The 22991-nt window shown below is 41.1% G+C and overlaps 1 protein-coding gene across 1 annotated transcript in view; it reads left to right on the top strand.

Annotated features, from left to right (window-relative positions):
- Window positions 1–9098: 9098 nt before the first annotated feature.
- slc12a3 (solute carrier family 12 member 3) overlaps window positions 9099–22991 on the top strand; it is a 62553-nt gene continuing 48660 nt past the window's right edge. Inside the window, 6 exon segments of the mRNA XM_043707535.1 lie at window positions 9099–9413; window positions 12872–12950; window positions 12953–13002; window positions 14668–14743; window positions 18107–18202; window positions 21083–21222. Coding sequence (XP_043563470.1) covers window positions 9099–9413; window positions 12872–12950; window positions 12953–13002; window positions 14668–14743; window positions 18107–18202; window positions 21083–21222 — 756 coding nt within the window.

Genomic DNA, 22991 nt, shown 5'->3' with positions numbered 1-22991 from the left:
TTGGGTGAGTTGGATATGAAATTTCAGTGCTGTCTAATAGGGTCAATAATATTTCTTTGCCCCTTGATCTTATAAAAGCACTAATATGCCTCCTGTAAGAAACTGATTTTCTTCAGGAATTTCATACATTCCTATAAACCTTTTGACACAGAAGCAGGCTATTCAGCCTGTCATCTTGCCCAACAGTTCGAAAAAAAATCCAATTAGTCCCACTTCCTTGCTTATTCCCCATGACTATTGTGGATATTTACTATTCAAATGTGTCCAAATGTTTCATCGTCGTTTATAACAGTGCATGTTGAATTAACATGACTCATTTCAAAAACAAGCTTTTAAGTGAGATTTCTCCTAATTTCCCCTCTGGTTAGACAAGGAGCAGTCTTAATGCTCTTATTATATTTGTGTTTAGATGCAGATTGAACAAGAGTGGCTGGCAGAAGCTTGGCATCTGTCCTGTACTGCCACCTTTGCTTCTGCTGGGATGCTACTACAATTTGGAAATTTACTTGTGAGGGTTCTTATTTCTGTCAACTTTCATTGTCAGTTCATTTCCCTTGCCTTCCTGAATGCTTTGACTCCTTGCTGACAAATCTACACAGTGGTGAACCTTGCAATCTTTGCAACTTCTCCTTTGGTCCCACGCTTGGGTGGTTATTATTTGTGCTTTGAGAATAAATGTCTGGCTAATAGGGCATGTGCAGTGTGCCCCTGCACAGGATTCACTGAATAGACAATAGGAGCAGAAACCATGCCTATACTTGCACCCCCCACAAATCTCCTCCACCACTGTCTTCCAAACTGGGATGCCAAAGATCATTTTGCACCTTACTAGAGCTTCAAATTACAATACCTTAAACTGGAACGAAAGCTCAGAATTTTCCCGAGTTGTAGAGTGCAGGAACTCACTGTACAAACTTCAAAGTTATCTGCGAAGTGTCAATTAGTATTATGAAGAATATCTTGGTTTCAACCTTTTCAAGGTATGATCCTGCATTAAACTGGCCTAGTGCTGAAGAACATTAAACTAAGCTGTAAACTAGATCTGATAAACTAAAGACTGTTAAATGGAAACTGCTTTTTAACTTGAATTCAGTTGTGTATTTTAGTAATCTGGAGGGATGTATTTGATTGTATTTTTCTTACATTTAGAAATTTTTTTTTGCCCTTTTATCTTTAAGTGAATAAATAAATTTTGTTCAAATAAAATGTGTATTTAGATAACCCCAGTTTTATAGCCGCCTTGGGAGAGACTTGTGGAAGTGTCAGGATAGCTGGATGACGTGCCATTGCCATGCGAAACTTGGTATCGGTGCAGCAGCTGGTGTTGTGAATCAGGCCGGTAAAAAGCAACTGCTACGATCCGGCTATTTCACAACACCAGGGTTGCTTCATACCACTGTCTTCAATGCAAAACCAACCGCTCTGAAAATATGTACATACCACATGGGTAAGTAGAAATCACAAAATTCAGCTTGTAAAAGGATGTTGTTTTTTAAAGAACAAACAAATTGTACAATGATTTGTAGGTTACAATTTCCAGACTGAGATTACCCATCTCAGTTTTAGAAAGGGGATAGAGAGTATAAGTCAGGTTCCTCAAGCATGATGGAAAGGTTAGTGAGTTGCAGTGGCATGTCTTTTTCAATCTAGTGGGAAGCCACAGAGCTAAAGTGAACAGATGGAATGGGATGGGGTGGCGCCAGCAGCCATGGAGCAACTGAAGTATAATGGAATAGCAAAGGAAACTGTAACTGTAGTATCATTTCTGAGATCTGTAGTAAGTGTCTTTGGCTTCAGAGGTTGATCAGGAATACAAGATCTTTATTGGATAAAGGGCAATTATGAATGTACATCTCTATGACTCTAAGAGGGCAGTTCTCTCCAGGCAAACCTGGTTGGCAGTGGTCCTCAGCTGTCTTCAATAAATGCTGACCTATACATTCCATGAATAAGTTTTTTTTTAAAATGCAGTTTATCATGCTATTTAGTTAAATCGTTTTGGAAATTAGAGTCCTTTAAAAACTGAATTTACCTAGTATTTACTGTGAAGTTGGAAATTTTCATTTACAGCTATTACAGCAGCAATAACTTTTCCAAGCTTTTTAGCATTTTTTTAAAAAATGTGAAGAATTACAAGGAGCAGTAAGGTCACTATGCCCTTTGAACTAGAGTCAACAATTTCAGCTGGCATCCAGTAATACCCTATTATAAGTGTACTGTTTGGGAAAAATAAATATTTGTTCTTAGAATGGTAAACTGATGCCCAGATGAAGGTGGGCAAGGAGACAATGGTTATGCAAGCATCACAAGTAGCTGTCCCATGGTCATTGGCCAAAAGAATTCAAACAATTGATTGACAGAGTAAATGTAGAAATAGAAATGTTCCCTCTAAGCTGCATGGATGCATGTGCACAGCAGTTCTGATGCATTCTGATTATGGTATTGTCTTCTGGTTCCTGCCACTCTGAACCTATGTAGCTGTAATGAAAATCAAAAGGGAATATTGTCACAAGTGGGCGGCATGGTGGCACAGTGGTTGGCACTGCTGCCTCACAGCACCAGAGACCCGGGTTCAATTCCCACCTCAGGCAACTCTGTGTGGAGTTTGCATATTCTCCCTGTGTCTGCTCCGGTTTCCCCCCTCAGTCCAAAAATGTGCAGATTAGGCCGTAGTGTTAGGTAAATGTCGGGGAATGGGTCTGGATGGGTTGCTCTTCGGAGGATTGGTGTGGACTTGTAAGTAATCTAATTTAATCAAGAGGGCAGTTCTCTTCAGGCAAACCTTGTCGGCAGTGGTCCTCAGCTGTCTTCATCAGCTGGAAGATGGACCAGAGGAAGACTCGGATGAGTTCCCTAACACCTCGGCAGGAGAGCAGGATACTGCCTCCGCAACCATAGACATACTAACAGCCTGTTAATCTTCTGATATCAATAAACCATCCCCAGTAGTCATGGTTGTATATCTGCCTTTGTCTAGTTTACTAATATATCATTTCTAAGCTGCATAAGATGCTCAATAAACTATCAGAAAACTGCCTGCAAATTTAGACTGCCTATACAAGGTAATTGGTCATGACTTTGACCTCTTCCAAAAATCAAGACTGTTTCTTTCTATGGCATCTTTACTTCCTCAGCCCTATATCAAATGACAGTCCATTTTATTGAGCTTTCTTAAATAATGCATTGATAAGGCCTGTTTTTGATTTTGGTAAGCCAGTCTGAAATAATGCATTAATTAACCTCTCCTTGTCATTGCATTGTTAAATGTTATGATAATACCCTCTTCTTTCCTGAGGTAATATCCTAACACTTTGATCTTTTCCTGCACTGTTCCACTGCCAACCCTCTTTAAATAATCTGGTGAGAGAAGATGTTTCCAATATAGTGTAGTTTTTCTATTCTTTTCTGGTATCTGGGCATTGCTATCTGAGCCAACATTTATTGCCCACCTTGACCGAGGTGGATTACAGGGGCAGAGAGCAGTTTGGAGTCAAGTGTAGGCCAGACCAGGAAGAACAACAGATTTCTGCTCTAGAGAGCACCGGTGAACCAGATGGATTTTTGACCATCAGCAATTTCTTGCTGAACTATTGACTAGTTTTCAATTCTAATTGAAATTAAATTGCATCAGCACTTGTGATGGGATTCGATCTATATCCTTAGAGATTTAGCCTCTGGATTACCAGTTTTGTGACATTATCAATACATCACTATCATTCCTCAATAAATGTTTACAAACATCTACCTTTATCTCTAGATTTATTTGCATCTAAAAGCCCTCTCTTTCAGTTAGACACTTGAAATGATGTGATAGTCTATTCTGTTTAAAGTTGGCTTTGCTGACCTATTTTTGAAAGCAGATGTTCTTTATTAGTTTAAACATATTTGAATGTAGAAGAAGTTAGCAGTTGTTCATGCCATATCAAATATTATGGCATAGAAAATGTATGGATGTGAATAGATGAAAACCAACAGTTGGATTATTTTTAATAAAATGGTACCAATATATGCTATGCTTATATGAATCTTGAGCAACTTGAAAATGCATTTGATAAAGAATCTCCAGCTTGGAGCAGGCTCGAAGAGCCAGATGGCCCACTCCTGCTCCTAGTTCTTATGTTCTGATGTAGAGATAAGAATTGGATATTATTTGCACTGCAATATAACATCACCACCTGAGTTGTTTCCTTTGATTTCAGAGTAACATGGAAAAAAGAATTCTGTGACAGCATCTGTTAAGCAAACTTTCTGCTACCTAGATGAGCTGCAAGAGAGCGTCGGAACCTCTGCAAGTTCTCCTTCAAGCCTCTTGCCACCCTGATTTGAAAACGTAACTTCATGATTTCATAATCACTAGGTCAGGATTCTAAAACTTACGCTTTAACAGCACTGTGGATGTTTCTGCTGAGAAGCTACAATAGTTCAGCATTACAGTTCCACCGCTACCTTCTCAAAGAAGTTGAGCCCCAAGCATGAATTTAAAGTATTCTCCTGTGTAACTTGTATTTTCTTTTAAATGATTAACCATCCTCCTCCTCCATTGTATTTGCTAGCTAATGTTAAAATAATTTTGGTGGGGGATAAGTGCTGCAAGAATTAGTTTAATGGTTCGTTTTTCGAGGAAAAGAAAATTACATTCATAACATGAAATGTCATTATTACTGATGCAGAACACAAAAGAAATTTATGCCTACGGCTTTGTTTCATAATTGCTATAGTCCTTGAATGTGAAGTTCTGAAACTTCTGCATTGAATGAAACAATCAATTAATCCTGACTTCCCAAAGGCAAATTGCACAGGTTATAGGGCTTGTTTTCACATTGTTCCCATGTGAAACAGCTCTGGTTCCATTCTTATGATGTATATTAGATGATTGTGCTTCTCTGTTTTAACTGGCCTTCGTGCATCAGGATAAGTACTCTCACAGACCAAAAATAAGCAAAGTTCAACTCTGAGAAAAAGAATATTCATGAAACATTTCGATAAAACAATTAATTCAATAACAAACACCATTTCATGAAAATGGCATGCATAAATCCAGTCAAATGCTCGGATTTTTTAAAAGACTGTAAGAAATAGGAACAGGAGTAGACTGTTTAGCCCCTTAAGCCTGCTCTACTGTTCAATAGGATCATGGCTGTTTTCCCATAACCCTCGATTCCCTTCCCAATTGAGAATCTATCTATCTCCATCTTATACAAGGACTTTGTCCCACATCTTTTGGTGGCAAGGAGTTCTAAAGACACACAACCCTCTGAGAGAAGACATTCTTCCTCATCTCAATCTTAAATTAGCGCCCCTTAATTCTGAGATATTGCCCTCTAATCTTAGACTCTTCTATCTGGAGAAATATCATCTTGGCATTCACCCTGTCAAGCCCTTTAAGAATCTGATGTTTCAGTAAGATTGCCTTTCATTCTTCTAAATACCAGTGAGTACTCAACCATACGGGAGACCGAACTGAACTGCTTCCAATGCAATAAGATCTTTCCTTAAATAAGGGGACCAAAACTGCTCACAGTACACCAGTTGCAGTAAGCCCTCTTTTCTCTTAGACTCAACGCCCTTGAAATAAGGACCAACATTCCATTAGTCTTCCTGATTACCAGCTACCCCTGTGTGCTCCCCTGTGTATCCTCAAGTCCCTTTGCATTGCCAATTTTCGCTATTTAAATAATACTGTATTTTGTTCTCCCTTCCAAAGTCACATTTTCCCACATGATATTCTGCCAACTTTTTGCCCATTTACTTTATCTATCAATATCTTTCTGTAAACTCTTTGTATCCCTCTTGCAACCTGCATGTCCACTATTTTTGTCATCTGCAAATTTGACTCCAATATATTCACTTCCTTCTTCCAAGTCATTGTTATATATTGTAAACCATGCAATCTCAGCACTGATCCCTGTGGAACCCCACAGGTCACAGGTTGCCAACCTGAAAACCCATATTCCCACTCTGTTTCCTGCCCGTGAGCCAATTTTTTTTTATCCATGCCTGTATACTGCCTCCAACAACATAGGCTCTTAGCTTCTAATTTAGCCTTTTGTGAGGTACCTTGTCAAACACCTTCTCAAAGTCCAAATGCAAAATATCTGCTCATTCCTTCTATATACTCTGGTGAGAGGTCTTCAAAAAACTCCAATAAATTATCAGACATGATTTCCCTTTCATAAAGCCATGGTGACTCTGCTTAATTAGATCATGATTTTCCAACTGTTCTGCTATTACTTCCTTTAATTGATTCCAATACTTTTCCAGCAAAAGTAGGCTAATTGACCTACGTTACCCACCTTTTCTCTTTGAGTAAGAGTGTCACATTAGCAGTTTTCTGATCCTCTGGTACTTTGCCAGAATGCATGCATTTTTGGTAAATTACAACGAATGCATCCACTATCTCTGCAAACCATCAAGACCTGGGACTTCTCTGCCTTTAGCCCCATTAGTTTGTCTAATACTACTTCTCTAGTGGTGACAACGGTACTTAATTCTTCCACCACATTCTTTAATATTAATGCGATGTCCGACGTATCTTCCACTGAAAAGACTAATACAAAATATCTGTTTAACACCTCTGTCATTTCCTTGTTCTCCGTAGCTGTCTCACCATATCCATTTTCTAAGGGGCTGATGTTCACTTTGACCTCTCCCTCTTTTATATATTTCAAGAAGCTCTTATTATCAGTTTTCTTAATATACCTCGTTAGTTTGCCTTCATAGTTGCTTTATGTCTTTTTTGTCTTTTAGCTCTTCGCTGGATTCTGAATTTATCCAAGTCTTTGGGGCTCTCACTGACTTTTGCCTCCTTTATGTGCCTTTTCTTTCAATTTAATGATCTCCTCAACTTCCTTAAATTAGTCATAGATTCTCAGAGGATAGATCATCTTTCTTCCTTACTGGGATATAGTTTTAGTGACAGCCATCAATTACCTCCTCAAATGTCTGCCGCAGTTTGCCTACTGAGGTTCCTGCTAACCTATTCACTCAGTTCTCTTCAGCTAACTGTAGCATTGTAACTCCCTTTATTTAAGTTAAGCACAATTGTTTCCAACACAAGTGTCTCACCCTCAAACTGAATATACAGTTCTATCATGTTATGATCTTGTCATGTTGTTTGCCTTCTCTCAAGTTGTCATTGTTCATCCTATTGGTCTGAAGAAACACAGATGAAACACATTTGATATTGCCTGGAAAATTCATTCTGTTCTAAATGATTACATTAATTAAAGAGATAAAGTAATATTTATTTTGTTTTTTTTTAAAAACATGTCACACCTTTGGCTGGTGTTCTATAGGCAGTGTCCATCTTCCAAACTAGTGTTTGCTCAGCTGGTCTGTGAGCATTGAGTTATTGTTATTTTGGTGGAAATGTGAAGGTGAGTACAGGTAAATATGTTTCTGTCCATGTGCACTTTTTTTTAGTGAAGGATGCTGGATGTGCTGCTTAGTCAAAGATAATTGTATCATTGCTCAGTCCGAGATCAGCTAACAAGAAAGCAGAGATATGGAACCAAGATTACTTTTCTCTGGGAGGGACTGATTCTACATTTCTTCCAAAGTTGCACATGAGGCTGTGAAACTGAGCCACTCGTAATGAGTAAATTCTGAAACGAGGCATTGGAGCTGGATGTTTGGAACCGCAAGGTGGCTGGTGAGCCTATCTTAAGTAGTAGGTTACACGACACTGAAGAGGAAATCCATTATGTAGCTAATGACCTTTACCAGGACCATGGTGACTGTTGTTCACAGGTATTGCATGGAGACTGGTTGCATGATCACCAATCTCTGTTTTGGTGCTTACAATGCTTTGAGTTAAAAAGAGGCGGGAACTGCGACTAAGCCTTCACCTCCAGTTGTTAACTAGTCGGTACAATCCTGGTGTCAGTTCACTGGTGCCCTTTTTGGTAAGTTGTGATTTTTTTTGATAGGGTGACATTTCAGATGCCCTCTGTAAATTTCTTCAGGTATGTAAGAACCTCTTGAGTCTGATGCCACATCTAAAATGTACATGGATCAATTTGTTCATAAAGGGAAAAGCCATTGCGTCTCATGTAGGGAAATCCACCCAAATCCACTTATTTGGGTGGCAGCATCTTCATATTGTGGTGGGTTTCGATACATGGTGATCCTCAGTGCCAAACCACTCGTAGAGCCAGACTTTTGGATTTGTCCAACAGGGCCAGCCACTTCATTAACTATGAAGTGTCTTAGCTGTGGCTGATTCAGTAACACATCTAAAGCACAAGGATCCAGGTCCAACTCCTATTCCAGGACCTAGGGTGTGAGAAAGGAAGGATGACCGTCTAGTGCAGTGGGAATGAAACTACCTATTCAACTGGATGGCCCATGTGGAAGAGTGGACATATTATCCTGTGTCCTGGCCATAATCTGTGCCTCTTCCAACATCCCCTTGAAAAACATTATTTGGTCATTCTCACATCAATGTGACCCATGTTGTTGGCCAGTGGTAGCTGAATGCATTAAACATCACAATTGTCCCTGATGTGGACTGGACCAAAGCACAAGTTTTGAGATGCACTGTGTAAATGCAGATTTTTGAGGGGGGTGGTTGGAAAAACTGAGTTAAAGTCACTTTTTAATTAACTTTGAGTCAGCACCATTTGTGTTCTCTTTCCCCTCAAAAAAAGCTTTCTTCCAGTTGGCATTTCACTTGCCTATAGAACTCTAAACAAGTTCAACGGAATATACTGAGAGGGATGGCGGAGGCGGTCACCTCTGGCTTTTTTCCAAGATTACTCTCCTCGCCTTCAGGCAATCGTTGTAATTATCACGCCATCCCCATCCTGAAATAGTTGGAGCAAAGAAAGTTTAAACATCAATTAGTGGTTTTTCTGGCGATATGGAAAATAAGTTTTATCAGATGAATGATCGAAGCTTGCAGCTGACTTTTGCAATAAAATGTCTTTTCTTCTGGCTTTTGCCAGCTACCAATGCCCTGTGGGTCCGGCTACATATCCGTCTGCTGTAGGTGTGCGCCGGTTCCCTGCTCTGTCCTATAAAATAAGGTACGGTTTAGCTTCACATGGCACTCCCTTCATTTCCCCAGCAGCTCCCTCTGCCTGAGTCCCCCTGACTTCATGGCAGTTTCTACAGCCTGCGAGAGCCCAATGGAAGTCCCTAGTCTGGCTGTAGGAGACATGACCCATGGCAGATTCACCATCAGTGCCCACTTTGGCCAGGAGGAGGACACAAAGGACATCTACTGCCTGCCTGAACCCACCAGCGACAGCATGAGTGTCAGCAGCCTGACCCAGAACAACACCTACCTGAGAACCTTTGGCTACAACACCCTTGATGCAGTGCCCAATTACCAGCATTATGCCAACACGCCGATGCCAGGCAAGGAGAAGAGGGCCAGACCCAGTCTGGTAGATCTCCACTGCTACATGATGGTAAGGCACTCGCATCCTCTGAGCAAGCCAGTCCATAATGTAACATTCCCCCTAGACCTGCATTCTATCTCTTTCAATTATCCAACCATTCAGTTGCAACGTGTATCAATTTAAAGATTGTCAGCATCTCATTCTCCATTCTAATTTTCAAGTTTCTTCGGGCTTTCCCCTTCAATATTTATTTCAGAAGCGTCCTTGAATATAGTTTTCCAGTTTGTCAGGCATTTGTCTTTAATTCACAATCTCGAAATATTTCTGTCCACTTTCTTAAAGTGCACCTTTTACACTGAGTTTCATTGCAAGTTTTTCTTTGGGATCTTTTACCCTCCAACACACTGTTAAATAGATAATTATTCCATAAATTGCGCCTATTTTAATCAAATGTCAGTCACCCAAACAAGTGTCACTTACGGTGATTTCCAGCAAACCTTGCATTTGTTTAATTCATTCATGAGATAGGGATGTCACTGGCTCAGTCAGCATTATTGCACATTCTGAATCATAAAATCCCTACAGTGTGGAAGTAGGGTATTCGGCCCGTCAAGTCCGCACTGACCCTCTGAACAGCATCCCATCCAGAGCCCCTCCCCAGACACTATAGGCAATTTAGCATAACCAGTTTACCTCACCTGCACATCTATGGATGTGGTTAGAAACAAGAGCATCTGGTGGAACCCGAGCAGACATGGGGAGAATGTGCAAACGTCCTATGCAGTCACCAGAGGGTGGAATCAAGCCTGAGTCCCTGGCACTGACAGACAGCTGTGCTAACCACTGAAAACCACCATGCCAATGAATGGAAGGGTTTTTCTTGAGAAGAGCAGTTGAGTAGGTTAGGCCTGTACTCATTGCAGTTTAGATCTTACTGAAACAAATAAGATGCTTTAAGGGCTGAACAGGGTAGATACAGAGAAGTTGTTTCCCCTGGAGAGAGTGTAGGGCCAGACAGCATAATCTCAGAGTAAGAGGTTGCCCACATAAGTCAGAGATAAGGACAGGTTTTTTTTTTCCCCTCAGAGGGAGGTGAATCAATGGAATATTTTACCCAAGGATTCAAGGCTGTATCATTACATATAACAAGGCTGAGGAAGACATTTTCATCACTAGGGAATCAAGGATTATGGGGGAAATGGTAGGAAAATGGAGTTGCGGATTATCAAATCAGTTGTGATCCCTCAATGTTGGAATAGATTTGGTTGGCTGAATGACCTACTTCTATGTCTTATGGTCTTAGTTGCCTCTGAGAGATTGGTAGTGAGCTACCTTCTCATGTCATCCATCAAATAACTGAAGCGCAGTGTGAGTTTCACTGGACAAGGCATCCATCTCTTTCTGATTACGCTGAGGTGCACACCCATTGCATTGTCACCCAGAGGTGGCTTATTTTAAATATGGTTTAAAATATGTTTCTTTGACATGGGCTGGGCTTTTAAAATTTTCAATCCTAGTTCTGTTATGAAGACTTTCATCAAATCTTACAATCAGCTCCTCCATTGAATTCTCACATTCATGCTGTTCTACCTCAAACTCCCACTCCTTCTGAAGTCATAACCTCAATGTTGTTCCGTTACCTAACAATGGCAGAATTCTTGAGGCATTGTGGCACCGTGGAATGTGAGAACAGAGCTCGTGTTTAAGAAAGGAGTAAGACCACAGTTTAAATTTCTGTATTTACTAGGGGAAGCTCTGCGCTCATGAAGGTCATAATATAAACATGGTTCTGTTTGACCAGAAACTAGTTCAGCTTCTTTAATTGTAATCATTTAATGATCTACCTGCAAATTCCTAGAAGTTGGCAATAATATCCAGTTCTTGCTCCAGAGAACTGGATTCACGCTCATAGTTTGATTTGTAAGGGAAACTAGGAATATGCAAACCAAGAGACCATTGAAAAAGTGTTAACTTTAAGCTTAAAATTTTACACCAGAAAAACACATCTAATAACTTTCAAAACTGAAGAAGAGTTATATCAAACTCAAAATGTTAACTCTGTTTCTCTCTCCCACTGATTTTCTTCAGCATTCTGTTTATTATTTCATTTATCTTATGCTGCTTTTCTATCTTCCTTTGCACTAACTGGCTGCTATGTTTGCCTAACCCTGGAGACAAAATTTAAAAGTAATTTTTGGAAAAGATATGGGATGTGGATATTGCTGGTTAGGCGAGCCCATCCCTAACTGCCTTTAGAGCCAACCACAGTTCTGTGATCTGGAGTCACGTGAAGGCCGGAGCAGGTAAGAGTGGTAGATTTCCTTCCCAGAAGGCATTAGTGAAACAGATGGGATTTTACCATAATTGACCATGGTCCAATCAGGCTAGCTTTTGGTTCCAAATTTTTATTGAATTTAATTTTCACCACTTGCCACGGTACGATTCAAGTTATTGTCCCCAGAACCTGGGGTTCTGGATAACTAGTCCAGTAATACTGTCACTAAGCCGCAGCCTCCCCTGATTTTGATAACTAGCTTCTTCAGGTATTACACTTGGACCAACTGTTTCTCTCTCCATAGATGCTGCTGAGATTCTCCAGCACTTTTCTTTTTTTTTCAATAGTAGATTACTGGTTGCGAAGCACTGTGGGGACATATGAGGACGTGAAAGTCACTATAAAAATGCATGCATGGTCTTCCATTTAACAAAGCTGATTTTGTTTGTTTTCCATATTGTCAAACGTTTTGCAACACAGCCTGTTATTGTTGAATTATCCAGCAGATATCCAAACCGATGTCATGGAAACCAAATCAGTAGAATCTTCAACAATGCATTTGGGTCTTCAGTTAAAGGAATTAAAGGCCAATATGTTTAGTAAATAAAAACAAAAAATGTTTGAAGAATGCTAGAGATCAGGCAACATATGTGGAGGCAAATTGAATTAATGACCCCTGAACTTCTGAACTAGGTTGTCAACAAGAAAAAGTGGGGAAAAAAGAACCAAAAGGAAAGTTTGTGTCAAGGTGGAAGGCAGGAGAGGATAAATTATTTTTTAAAAAACCACAGGGAAAGGTGTTAGTTAAAGTACGCTTATAAAAGATATGTCCAGCTAAGATGTCAGTGATTGGCTGGCAGCCATTTACGGCCAGTCATGAGGTGAGACCTGGGTGTGCCCTTGGCAGGTTGCAGGCTTGTATCTCACTAAACAGTGGGCAGTGTGAACGCATAAATAGATTACCATCATCCGACTGTGGTTTAAATGAATAAATAATGCAGCCCTGGAAATATTGGCAGGTTCAGAAGCTAGTTGAAAAGAAACAACAAGTTTGTGTTTTGTATCACATCTCTCAAAGCAGCATTTTCTGGACCTGTTTCTGATTTTCAGCCTTTGCATTCTTTTGTTTTTCTTTAACATGTAGTGAATGCAGAATAATGTTTGTTTGGAATTCTGTGTTTATGCTTCATGCCGTCCTATACCCAATGTCCACTGAAGGATAATTCTTGATATTGTGTTTGTGAACTTTCAGGAAATGGGACAACATCCATCCCCCGTGAATGAGATTAGACCCGATGATGAACTTGGCAAAGAAAGGCTGGGTTGTGCATCAATAAACTTGTAGAAGAACCTGTCCGTTTTGGCTGGATAAAAGGTGTTATGGTATGTCTAATTTATTTCTTGTACCAGCGCACGACAAGGTTAACTCCCAAGGCATACTTTCTTGACTGCTAATTAGTTTTTATGCCTAGAATTCCATAACAACAAGTCTGGATGACACGGCAAGTTTATACAGTTGCTATGTTATGATGGAATGATCAGTCATTACATTGTGCATCCAATGTCCAGTAATAAGAGACAACTACAAAGTTATCTCTGCTAAACTGTAAATCTCAAGATTTGTTTTTGAATTTTTTTTGTCTACTCCTGTTTAAAGGTAATGAAGCAGTCCATGCCCACATACTGCAAATCCTGGGTGACATTCAGGCTTGGGCTGATCAGTGGTGAGTTACATCTGTCCTTGATATTAGCCAACAAGTGACCAAGTGTGGCACCAGGGAGCCCTCAAAAAATGTTGAAGTCAAGGGAATCAGCAGAAGGATTTCCATTATTTAGCACAAAAGAGGATAGTAGTGGTTATTGGAAGCCAATCGTCGTAATCCTAGTTTCAGGAGTACCTCAGGATAGTGTCCTCAATACCCATTTTCAACTGCTTCATCAATTTCCTTATGTCCATCATAAGGTCATGGATGAGGATGCTGATGATTACAGGGTGGCATGGTGGCTCAGTGGTTAGCATGGCTGCCTCAAAGCGCCAGGGTCCTGAGTTCGATTCCAGCCTCGGGTAACTGTCTGCGTGGGTTTCCTCCTCCGGAGGTTTCCTCCGGGTGCTCCGGTTTCCTCCCACAGCCCAAAGATGTGCAGGTTAGGTGAATTGGCCATGATAAGTTGCCCATAGTGTTTAGGGATGTGCAGGTTAGGGTGGATTGGCCATGCTAAATTGCCCATAGTGGTTGGTGCATTAATCAGAGGGAAATGGGTCTGGGTGGGTTACTCTTCGGAGGGTCGGTGTGGACTTGATGGGCCACACTAGGGAATCTAATCTAATCTAATCTATTCAGCACCATCTGCAACTCTGATACAAAAGCATTGTTTCTGTGTGAAGAGATCTGAGATTGGGAAGAGGCTATGATGAACCTGTTGAAATGTTGGTTTCAGCCTTAACTAGAGTATTGTGTTTAATTCTGGGCATCGCACTTTAGGAAGGATGTGCAAGCATTAGCGATGTGTGAATACATTTTACAAGACTGGTTCTGAGTCTTCAATTGTGGAGCTGAGGCTGAGAAGACAAACTTGATGGAGATTTAATAGAACTTTTAAAAAATCAGGAAAGGTCTGGACAGAGTAGACAAGGAGAACAATCCCCACTGATGGAAGGATTGAGACACAAAGGATATTGATTGAAGTTGTTTGGCAGAAGTGGCAATAGTAACAGGAGAAGATTCTATATATGGTGAGTGATTTGGATGTGGAATACACTCCTGAGAATTTGGTGGCAGCAGTTTCAAATGTGGCTTCCAAAAACTGATTGGACAATTAATTGAAGAGAAATTTGCCAAGTGCAAAGAAAAGACAGGAGAAGTAGGGTCAGCTGGCTAGTTCTTAGAGAGCTGCAAGGAACTGATCATTTTATGATGAAATAATTCTAAGATCTTTACATGAACTCTGTTCCCCACTAAAGGAGACTTCTCCTTTAATTGGTGACAGGAGGGTGACTTTCTTCAGGCATGGCATGTTACTATTGTTTCTGTTTCTCCTTTTACATAGATCCGATGTATGTTAAATATCTGGGGTGTTATCTTGTATTTGCGATTGTTATGGATTACAGCACAAGCTGGAATAGGTAAGGCTACATTTATGAACTTCAAAATATGCCAAATTTCACTGAACATTAATAAGCATTAGTAGCAAAATCTGAATCTATTGTATTGATAAAGGGAATAAAATGTAATTTGTTTTTGACCAGTATGTAAAATGTTAAAGACGAGGCAAATCTGGGTATGTACGGGTGATGTAAATATTGTACATATCGAGTATAATCTTTTTTTTTTACAATATAAGTTAGCATAATTCCACAGGCTCTTTGTGGAAAACTAGTGGGTGAATAAAATGGGTGTTGTGCTACTGAACTGGATAATAGTCCCTTCTCTTTGTTGAATTAGCTGACCCTGCATTTAGGAAGGAGAGATCAGGTAGGATTCCCTCTACTTATGAACTGCACAACAAGAAAATGCTTATGTTTAGGGAGGACTAGGTGCAATTGAGGTCATTCATCATGTCCCTGCAGATACTGGGTTGGGGTTTACAGTCCCACTGCTGGGTATGTTTTTAAGAGGAGGTGGGGAGTAACGAGTGATTAACCCAGCACGTTCTTGCATTCCTTCCGGCCCAGCTGCCATGAAGTGGTACACAAATGAGTTCTGAAATCATCAGCCTGCCTGCCTTTTTTTTTAAGAAGAATAACCTACCTGACAATTGATCTTGTTTACAAGCCAGTGGACTTATATATTTTGTTGCCCCCAGCACAGTACAGTTCTAGGTTGAGCTTTTTAATCCATCCAGTTTAAAAGCGAGAGATGGAAGGTGGGTTTTGTCCTTTTTTTGGGGGTGGTGTATGCTGTACACTATTGAGGGCATTGTTCCCAGGGTATTACCCCAACTTTGCCATTTCCCACCAATGCCCACTTTGCCTCCAACCCATTCCTGCATTCCAACCCAGACTGCACCCAAGGTTTCCTGATTCTTCCCGTCCAAAACCTCAGATTTGCCATTCTCGAGAGTCCTTTCGTCCTCTTCTGGGACATTGCTCCATGTAGGGTCCAAGGCTGAGGTCTGGTACTGGGACAATCAGATTGATCTCTAGATAGTAACACTCACTCCCATTGGAGTTGTGGAATTTCAATCATGTGCTCCTTAAGGACATCAAGTATGTGTTGTTACTGGGGAGTGGGCTTGTTTAACATTGGTTAGTTTGGGACTGTCGTATCTTCTGGAGTGATGAGCACTACACTCCCTTTCCAGTGTAAAATTCAGCCCACCCATTTTAACTGTGGCTTACAATAATAAAAATGGGTCTTTGATATTTGTGTGCACTACTTTGTGTGGCTTGCTCTGTGTAGCTACACCTGTGTGTACTATACTCCAAGTGAAAGACATGCTGGGAACACAATAATGGTGCAAGAGGACATCTTTATTGAGATAAGGGACAATTAAGAGATGCAGCATCATAGTCGGTTGATAATGAAGATGAATCAATGAGCAGCTCTTGCCAGGCCGAAAAGACAGCTGAAGAACGACTTGAGAAAAGAAATGGGAAGTGAAGTGACATTTGTTTCACTGTCGGAGGATCACAGCTTTAGAGTAATTGTTGTGTGAGGCTGCTGCTATGAGGGATATCCTCTATGCCATTCCCTGGTACTTTTCTCCTCGGTTGATTTTTGCAGCATTTTTGTAGGAACTGGCACCCAGTTTCAGGCCAGAGCTAGTGGGCGGCACGGTGGCCCAGTGGTTAGCACTGCTGCTTCACAGCACCAGAAACCAGGGTTCAATTTCCGCCTCAGGCAACTCACTGTGTGGAGTTTGCACATTCTCCCCGTGTCTGCGTGGGTTTCCTCCGGGTTCTCCGGTTTCCTCCCACAATCCAAAGATGTGCAGGTCAGGTGAATTGGCCATACTAAATCGCCCGTAGTGTTAGGTAAGGGGTAAATGTAGGGGTAGGGGTAGGGGTATGGGTGGGTTGCGCTTCGGCGGGTCGGTATGGACTTGTTGGGCCGAAGGGTCTGTTTTCCACACTGTAATCTAATCTAATCTACTCATTATTAGCTGCATGGCAATTGCATCTGGTCCTCTGATGACCTGAATATGTGGAGACTGTCACTGATTGAGACAAGGTTTATAAAGACCTGTTTATGTTATTGTGGAACTTGGATGTGGTTAATCAGGGGGTTCATTGTTGGACACTCTGCCACAGTGGCAGTTTGGCAGGTGAGAAAGAGTAGCCCAAGTCTAACAAACTCTTATTTTCTTGCTTGGAGCACCATCAGCCTAAGAATTCCACTTCCTTCCAAAATCCCACCATTACCCACTCAGAGCAACCAGAGATGCACAGCAATGCATCTTGCTTGAAGTGTTCACATCACAAGAGCAAGGTTTTGAAAATAAAGTGGGAGAGCTTATGCTCGAAATGTCAATTCTCCTGCTCCTCGGATGCTGCCTGACCGGCTGTGCGTTTCCAGTACCACTCTCTTTGACTCAAAAATAAAGGCAGAGCAAAAATTGGGAGAGACGGTCGCAACTATTTCCGAGGCAATTAGTGCCTTTACATCTTCGACAATAGGGTTAACACAAATTCTTTTGTCAAAAGCCATCTCTGGCCATTACTTACACCCTGCTGCTACCATGCTGTGTCCAAGACCAGAAAGAACTGATCACCCAACCAGCAGCTTCTATTTTAGTTATTTCATCTGTTGCTGGAGCCTGTCTTTGATTTACTTTCACTCTTTTAAAGAACAATCAATGCTTCAAGTTAGTCAATGGAATTACGTGTAAAAGGCCTTGCAGTGCCACATTTTATGATGCCAATTTCCTTGTATGTTACTGCAGCTTTTCTGAAATTAATACCAGCTATTCAGTTCAAATGAATAGTTTCATCTTGCATTAGATAGAAAAGATTTTATTCATTCATGTTCTTTCAAGGTATAAAAATCATGTGGTGTCTTCACAGATTGTGTTTCAAAAGAACAATGAAAATGTCTATATTCCCATTATAGTGATAGAAATCCATAGACGTGTGTGTATTTCTGATAAGGTGAGAATGTTAAATAGGATATACAGCACAGATACAGGCTATTCTGCCCACTGACTCTGTTCTGGTGTATGTGCTCCTGTTAAAATTCAAACTTACCCTTGACATGCTAAACAGATTCTTCTGTAGCAGTGATTCCAGAAGAAGTAAATAACTTGCACAACGGTCTTTTTAATGAAGTACAGAATAAAAATAAATTACTGTATCTAAGTGGCAGAGTGCAGAGTGATCTCTGTATCCAAACAATTAACAGTAGTTCCTCAGTCATATAATTGGGCAATCCGTCAAAGCAACTGTGGGCCTAATGGACTTAATTGAGATTCTTTGTCGCAAGCACTTAAGTATGATATACAGTGGTGATGAAAACACAAATAATTTTGGTTTTGTTCCCTTCCATTGCAGCTTTAACATGGTTAATCATCATTATGTCCATAATTGTAACCAGCATTACAGGTCTGTCCATATCAGCAATATTTACAAATGGCAAAGTCAAATCAGGTATTCTTTAGTTCTTGCTTCTTCACAATACTTCATACTGTTTCATCTGCCAGCTTTATATTTCCATGCCTGCTATTCAGAATTTGTAGTGAATCAAAACCAGCAAGGATTCGTGGGTTTAATAATATTTCCTGCAGGATTGGATATGATAGTAGAGTTTTGATTCAGCAGAAGGTAGGTAATGAATGATGATATCAATTGTCAGCCATGTCTCCATTGGGACACTCTTGCCTTTGGGTCTCAGGTGGGATTGATGTCCCACTTTAGGACTTGAGAACTAAAAGCTTGACATGGGACGAGTGATGGAGGTGCTTTTTTGGATAATAAATTAAACAAAGGCCACATCTACTTGCCAAGGTGGATGTAAAAGATTTAACAACACTATTTTGAAGCAAAACAAAGTAGTTATCCTCAGTTCCTGGCTAATGTTTACCCTTCAATCAACATCCCAAATCAGATAAACTGCCTATTAGCATATTGCCATTTACGGAAGTCTGTGCACAACTTGGCTATTGCATTTCCCACTTTATAGCAGTTCCAATACTTCAAAAGCTCTTCATTGGCTGTGAATTATTTGAGGCATCTGTTGCTTGTGAAAGGTGCCATATAAATGAGGGTTTTTTTTTTCCCCAGTTGATCTGTTATTGGTGCAAAAAGGGTTGATGTTACAGAGATGAGGTAGTGGGGGGACATTTAAAGTTAGAATAAGTTAAGAATTGAATAAAGTACTGAGATTGCTGAAAACAGTGGCTTGGAAGTGGGGTGGATTGGCTGAAGTACAAAGCTTGAGAGAGAGGTTAATGCTAGTGATTTTTGTCTTCTCACTGTTTAACTAGAAAGGAAATTGCAGTCCATTCAAGATTCCGCTTTGGACAAGCCCCAGCCTAACACTATAGCAGTTAGAAAGATGGAGTTGGATGTCATCAGTGTATAGATAGGAACAGACTCCACATCTGTCTGTCTTGAAGCTGAGGCTGAAGGGTGAAGGAAAGACTTTCACAATTCGGCGAAATGGCTGGAAACTAAACTACAGCAGGAGGTGATCTGATCATTAGTTAAGATTGGAACGAAGCAAAGACAGTGAAACAAGCTGAGGGTGGTAGAGGAAAAAAATCAGAGCAGGAGTGGGCCATTCAGCCCTTTTTAACTTGTCCCACTATTTGCTCACGTCATTGCTGACCTTAACATTTGTTCCTGCAATCTTGCTCGCCTTTGTCAAACAATGGTGCATTGTTTGTAGTTTTGAGATTTTTCAACTGAGCCCCAGAGCCTCACAACAGGAAACGTTTGCCGATATCATTTCAGAGTGGCCTGACTCTAATCTTATGTTTATTACCAGTATTTCCAAGCTCTTCAGCCAGAAAAAATAATTTCTTAGTAGCTACTTTAATGAAAAAATTCAACACCGTGAAACGCCTAAATTAGGTCACACTTTAATTGTCAACGTTCAGGGGATGCAAGCAGTGTGACCAATCCTCATAATTTCACACATTTTTAATCCAGTTTGTCCAGGATGGTATAGCTGAGCATGTCAAAGGCTAGAGACCCCTTGAGAAGAATGAGATGGGATAAGATCTCCATAGTAAAATTATTGATGGGGTTGGGCCCTTTTTGTGCCGTGGTTGGATAGAAACTTGATTGGAAGGATTAAAGATGGAGTTGCAGGGCAAATGGGCTCAGATTTGGAAAGCAGCAACAGATTCAAGGAAGTTAGAGTTGAAATAGAGACATTGGTCATGATTGCTTGACTGTTTGCAAGTGTAAAGGGATTGAGGGTGATTTCGCTGAGGGATGGAAACAGTAATGATAGTTACAAAAGGCAATTAGGCAGTATCTTGAGAGTGAACTATTGCATATCTGCTAACAAGGTAGGGGATGGCAACAGCAGAAGAGATCTGGGTGGTCAGCAGTTTGACCATGGAGTGAAAGTAGCCGAAGGTAGGTCTCCTTAATGAAAAGAGCTCGTGTGAGAGTGGGGAGTGAGTCAAGAAGGCCATGTGTTCAGAGTTGTGGGGAAGCTTTGGGAGGTGGGAGGGGGAGGTTTTGCTGTTGAGAGTTAAGTCGGGTTTCACAGAAACATTCAAGTAGCGTATAATGTCTGGGACAGGCAATGGCCTAGCAGTATTATCACTGGACTGTTGATCCAGGTTCGAACCCTGCCACAGCAGATGGTGGATTTTGAATTCAATAAAAATCTGGAATTAAGAATCTGAATCCATTGCCAATTGTCAGAAAAACCTATCTGGGTCACTAATGTCCTTTAGGGAAGGAAACTGCCATCCTCACTTGGTCTAAAGATGTTCAGGTTAGGTGGATTGCCTATACTAAATTGCCCCGTAGTGTGCAGGATAAGTGTAGTAAATATGGGCTTACATGGATAGGGTTGGTGCAGACTCAATGGGCTGAATGGCCTCTATCTGGGCTGTAGGGATTCTATGGTCTGTGCTACATGTGACTCCATACCCATAGTGATGTCATTAATTCTTATCTGCCCTGTGGCCAATTAGGAATGGGCAATAAATGCTGACATAGCCAGCTGCACCCTCAACCTGTGAATGATTTCATTTTTTTAAAAAAAGAGAAAAATATAGGTCAGGAACATCACCAGGTTTTTCTTGTTCCTGTTGCATTTGGCAGGATCCCTCTGTTCTTGAACAGTAGCATAAGAAGGGAAGGCATAGTAGGCAGAGAACAGAAATGAAGCAAATTACTGGTTCAGTTTAAATTAAGTACAAGATTCTGCTGAATAAGTGCAAACTGAAAACATGGGGGTCTTCTGCCATTTCCCAAAGACTAAATCCGTAAGTATATTTTTAGAAGCCGTTCCCTTATGTTCTTCTGTGTTTACAGTAAACTGGCCTTCCTTTCTGTGTTGTTCAGGTGGTACATATTTTCTTATCTCGAGGAGCCTTGGCCCAGAACTTGGAGGCTCCATTGGTCTCATCTTTGCTTTTGCAAACGCGATGGCAGTTTCCATGCACGTTGTTGGCTTCGCTGAGACTGTGAAAGATCTCCTTGTTGTAAGTTGGATTCATTTCAATCCTTTGTCACAGTACTTTTGTGTTTTGAAAGAACTACATGTACCAATCGTTGCCTTGCTCAGGTCCATTCTTTGGAATACATGAGCACGGCTGTGATACCAAATGAACACGAGGATGGAATTTAGCACTCATGGTCTCGCTGACCTTGCCTGTAAGGTATCAAACCCACATTTTCCACCATAGACCGTTCCTTAGTGAAGACCAGGTATTTCCCCAAAGCCGAAGAGAGGGGAGATATTATTAGACCAATTGCTTTAATTGCTTTCCTGAAGAAGGGCTCATGCCCGAAACGTCGATTCTCCTGCTCCTTGGATGCTGCCTGACCTGCTGTGCTTTTCCAGCAACACATTTTCAGCAATTGCTTTAATAGTCATGCAGCGTGGAAACAGTCACTGAAATAAAACTGAAGGTCTTTTTTGTTTAATTCAATTGTGTTACTGTTTTGGGAGCTGGATTAGCCCTGCTTCCAAACACAATTTCATTGCTTGCTTTTAAGCAACCAATAGAGGCAGAATAATGACGAGTTTCAGCTTTGTCAACATTTTATGCCGGGCTGGGTTCTGAGTGAAAACCCCCGGGAGGTGGGCAGGTCAGGGTCTATCACAAACGCATTTACTTTGGGTCGTGCATAATAAAGATTCCACACATTCTTTAATTCACATAGATAACCCAGAATTAAAGGACTGTTAGTCATAAACATAACAAATCTTTGAGTGATGACATCCAGTCAGCTTGGGAGACCGTGTACTGTCCCTGGTCTGTCACTTCCGAATTACTGTGTTCTGCCTGTAGAGGCTCACTTGCAATGACTTGAAGTGCATTGGCCTGAGGTTGACTGAGGAGCATTCCTCCCCTGAGTTGCCTGCCTTTTCTGTCTTCTACTTTCCTACCCAGTTCCTGATAGATGGCCTTAGAGATACCGAGCCACGGCAAGCACTTCCCACATGCCGATTCCAAACTCTGGAGTCCTGTGGAAGAGATGGTGGTGTTTCAGATGGAGGTGAGCAATGTTAGAATAGAAGATCCTTTTAACATCACCTGCAGTCAGGTCCAAAAGTACAGTGAAAGGTTCACAATGTTGTTCCATGTGGCACCACCTCAGGGACAAAGTAATAGGTGCAGATCTTAAATACAAAATATAGAAATAAAGGGAAAAAGAAAGGGGAAAATGTTACATTACTTATAGCTGTCCATTGTACAAGTTGGAAGAATGAGAATAAAGTTAAAAAGATGAGTGTTATAGCCTTTCCGTACAGTCTGCAGTGGATTGGCCCAAGGGGCTTCCATACGTGGTCTGCCTGGGCTTGCAAGCCATTGACCACCCGCTCCTGCCTCCCCCCACCCCCCCCCCCCCCCCCCCCCCCCCCCCCCCCCCCCCCCCCCCAGTCTATTCCAGCAGAGAACACTAAGACGGAATAAAGGCACAAAAAAAAGAGAAGAAAACAGGAAATAAACAAAAGGAGCAGAGGAGTTCCATTTGGAGCATCCTGCTCCACAGCCATCTCCACTGGATAGACCTGTGTGTGACAGTGAGTTTGTTATCGAATCTATCTTTAGGAATGCAACACTTGTCCTTTTGCTCACGAGCCAGTCAAGGGAGTTACCACTGATTGTAGAAGGCAAACCTGTTGGGCATCGCTGCATCCTGATGTGCTTTAATATTCGGCACTTTGTCTTGCCACAGGATGCCCAGGAATGGCTTACTGAAGTTGTCCACACCTCCCTGCTGTAAAGGACATTGTTCAGGA

Source organism: Chiloscyllium plagiosum, chromosome 17 (genome assembly GCF_004010195.1).
Source record: "Chiloscyllium plagiosum isolate BGI_BamShark_2017 chromosome 17, ASM401019v2, whole genome shotgun sequence".
NCBI lineage: Eukaryota > Metazoa > Chordata > Chondrichthyes > Orectolobiformes > Hemiscylliidae > Chiloscyllium > Chiloscyllium plagiosum.
Note: the sequence above shows the minus strand (reverse complement) of the source record. Positions and strands in the feature narration are given on the sequence as shown.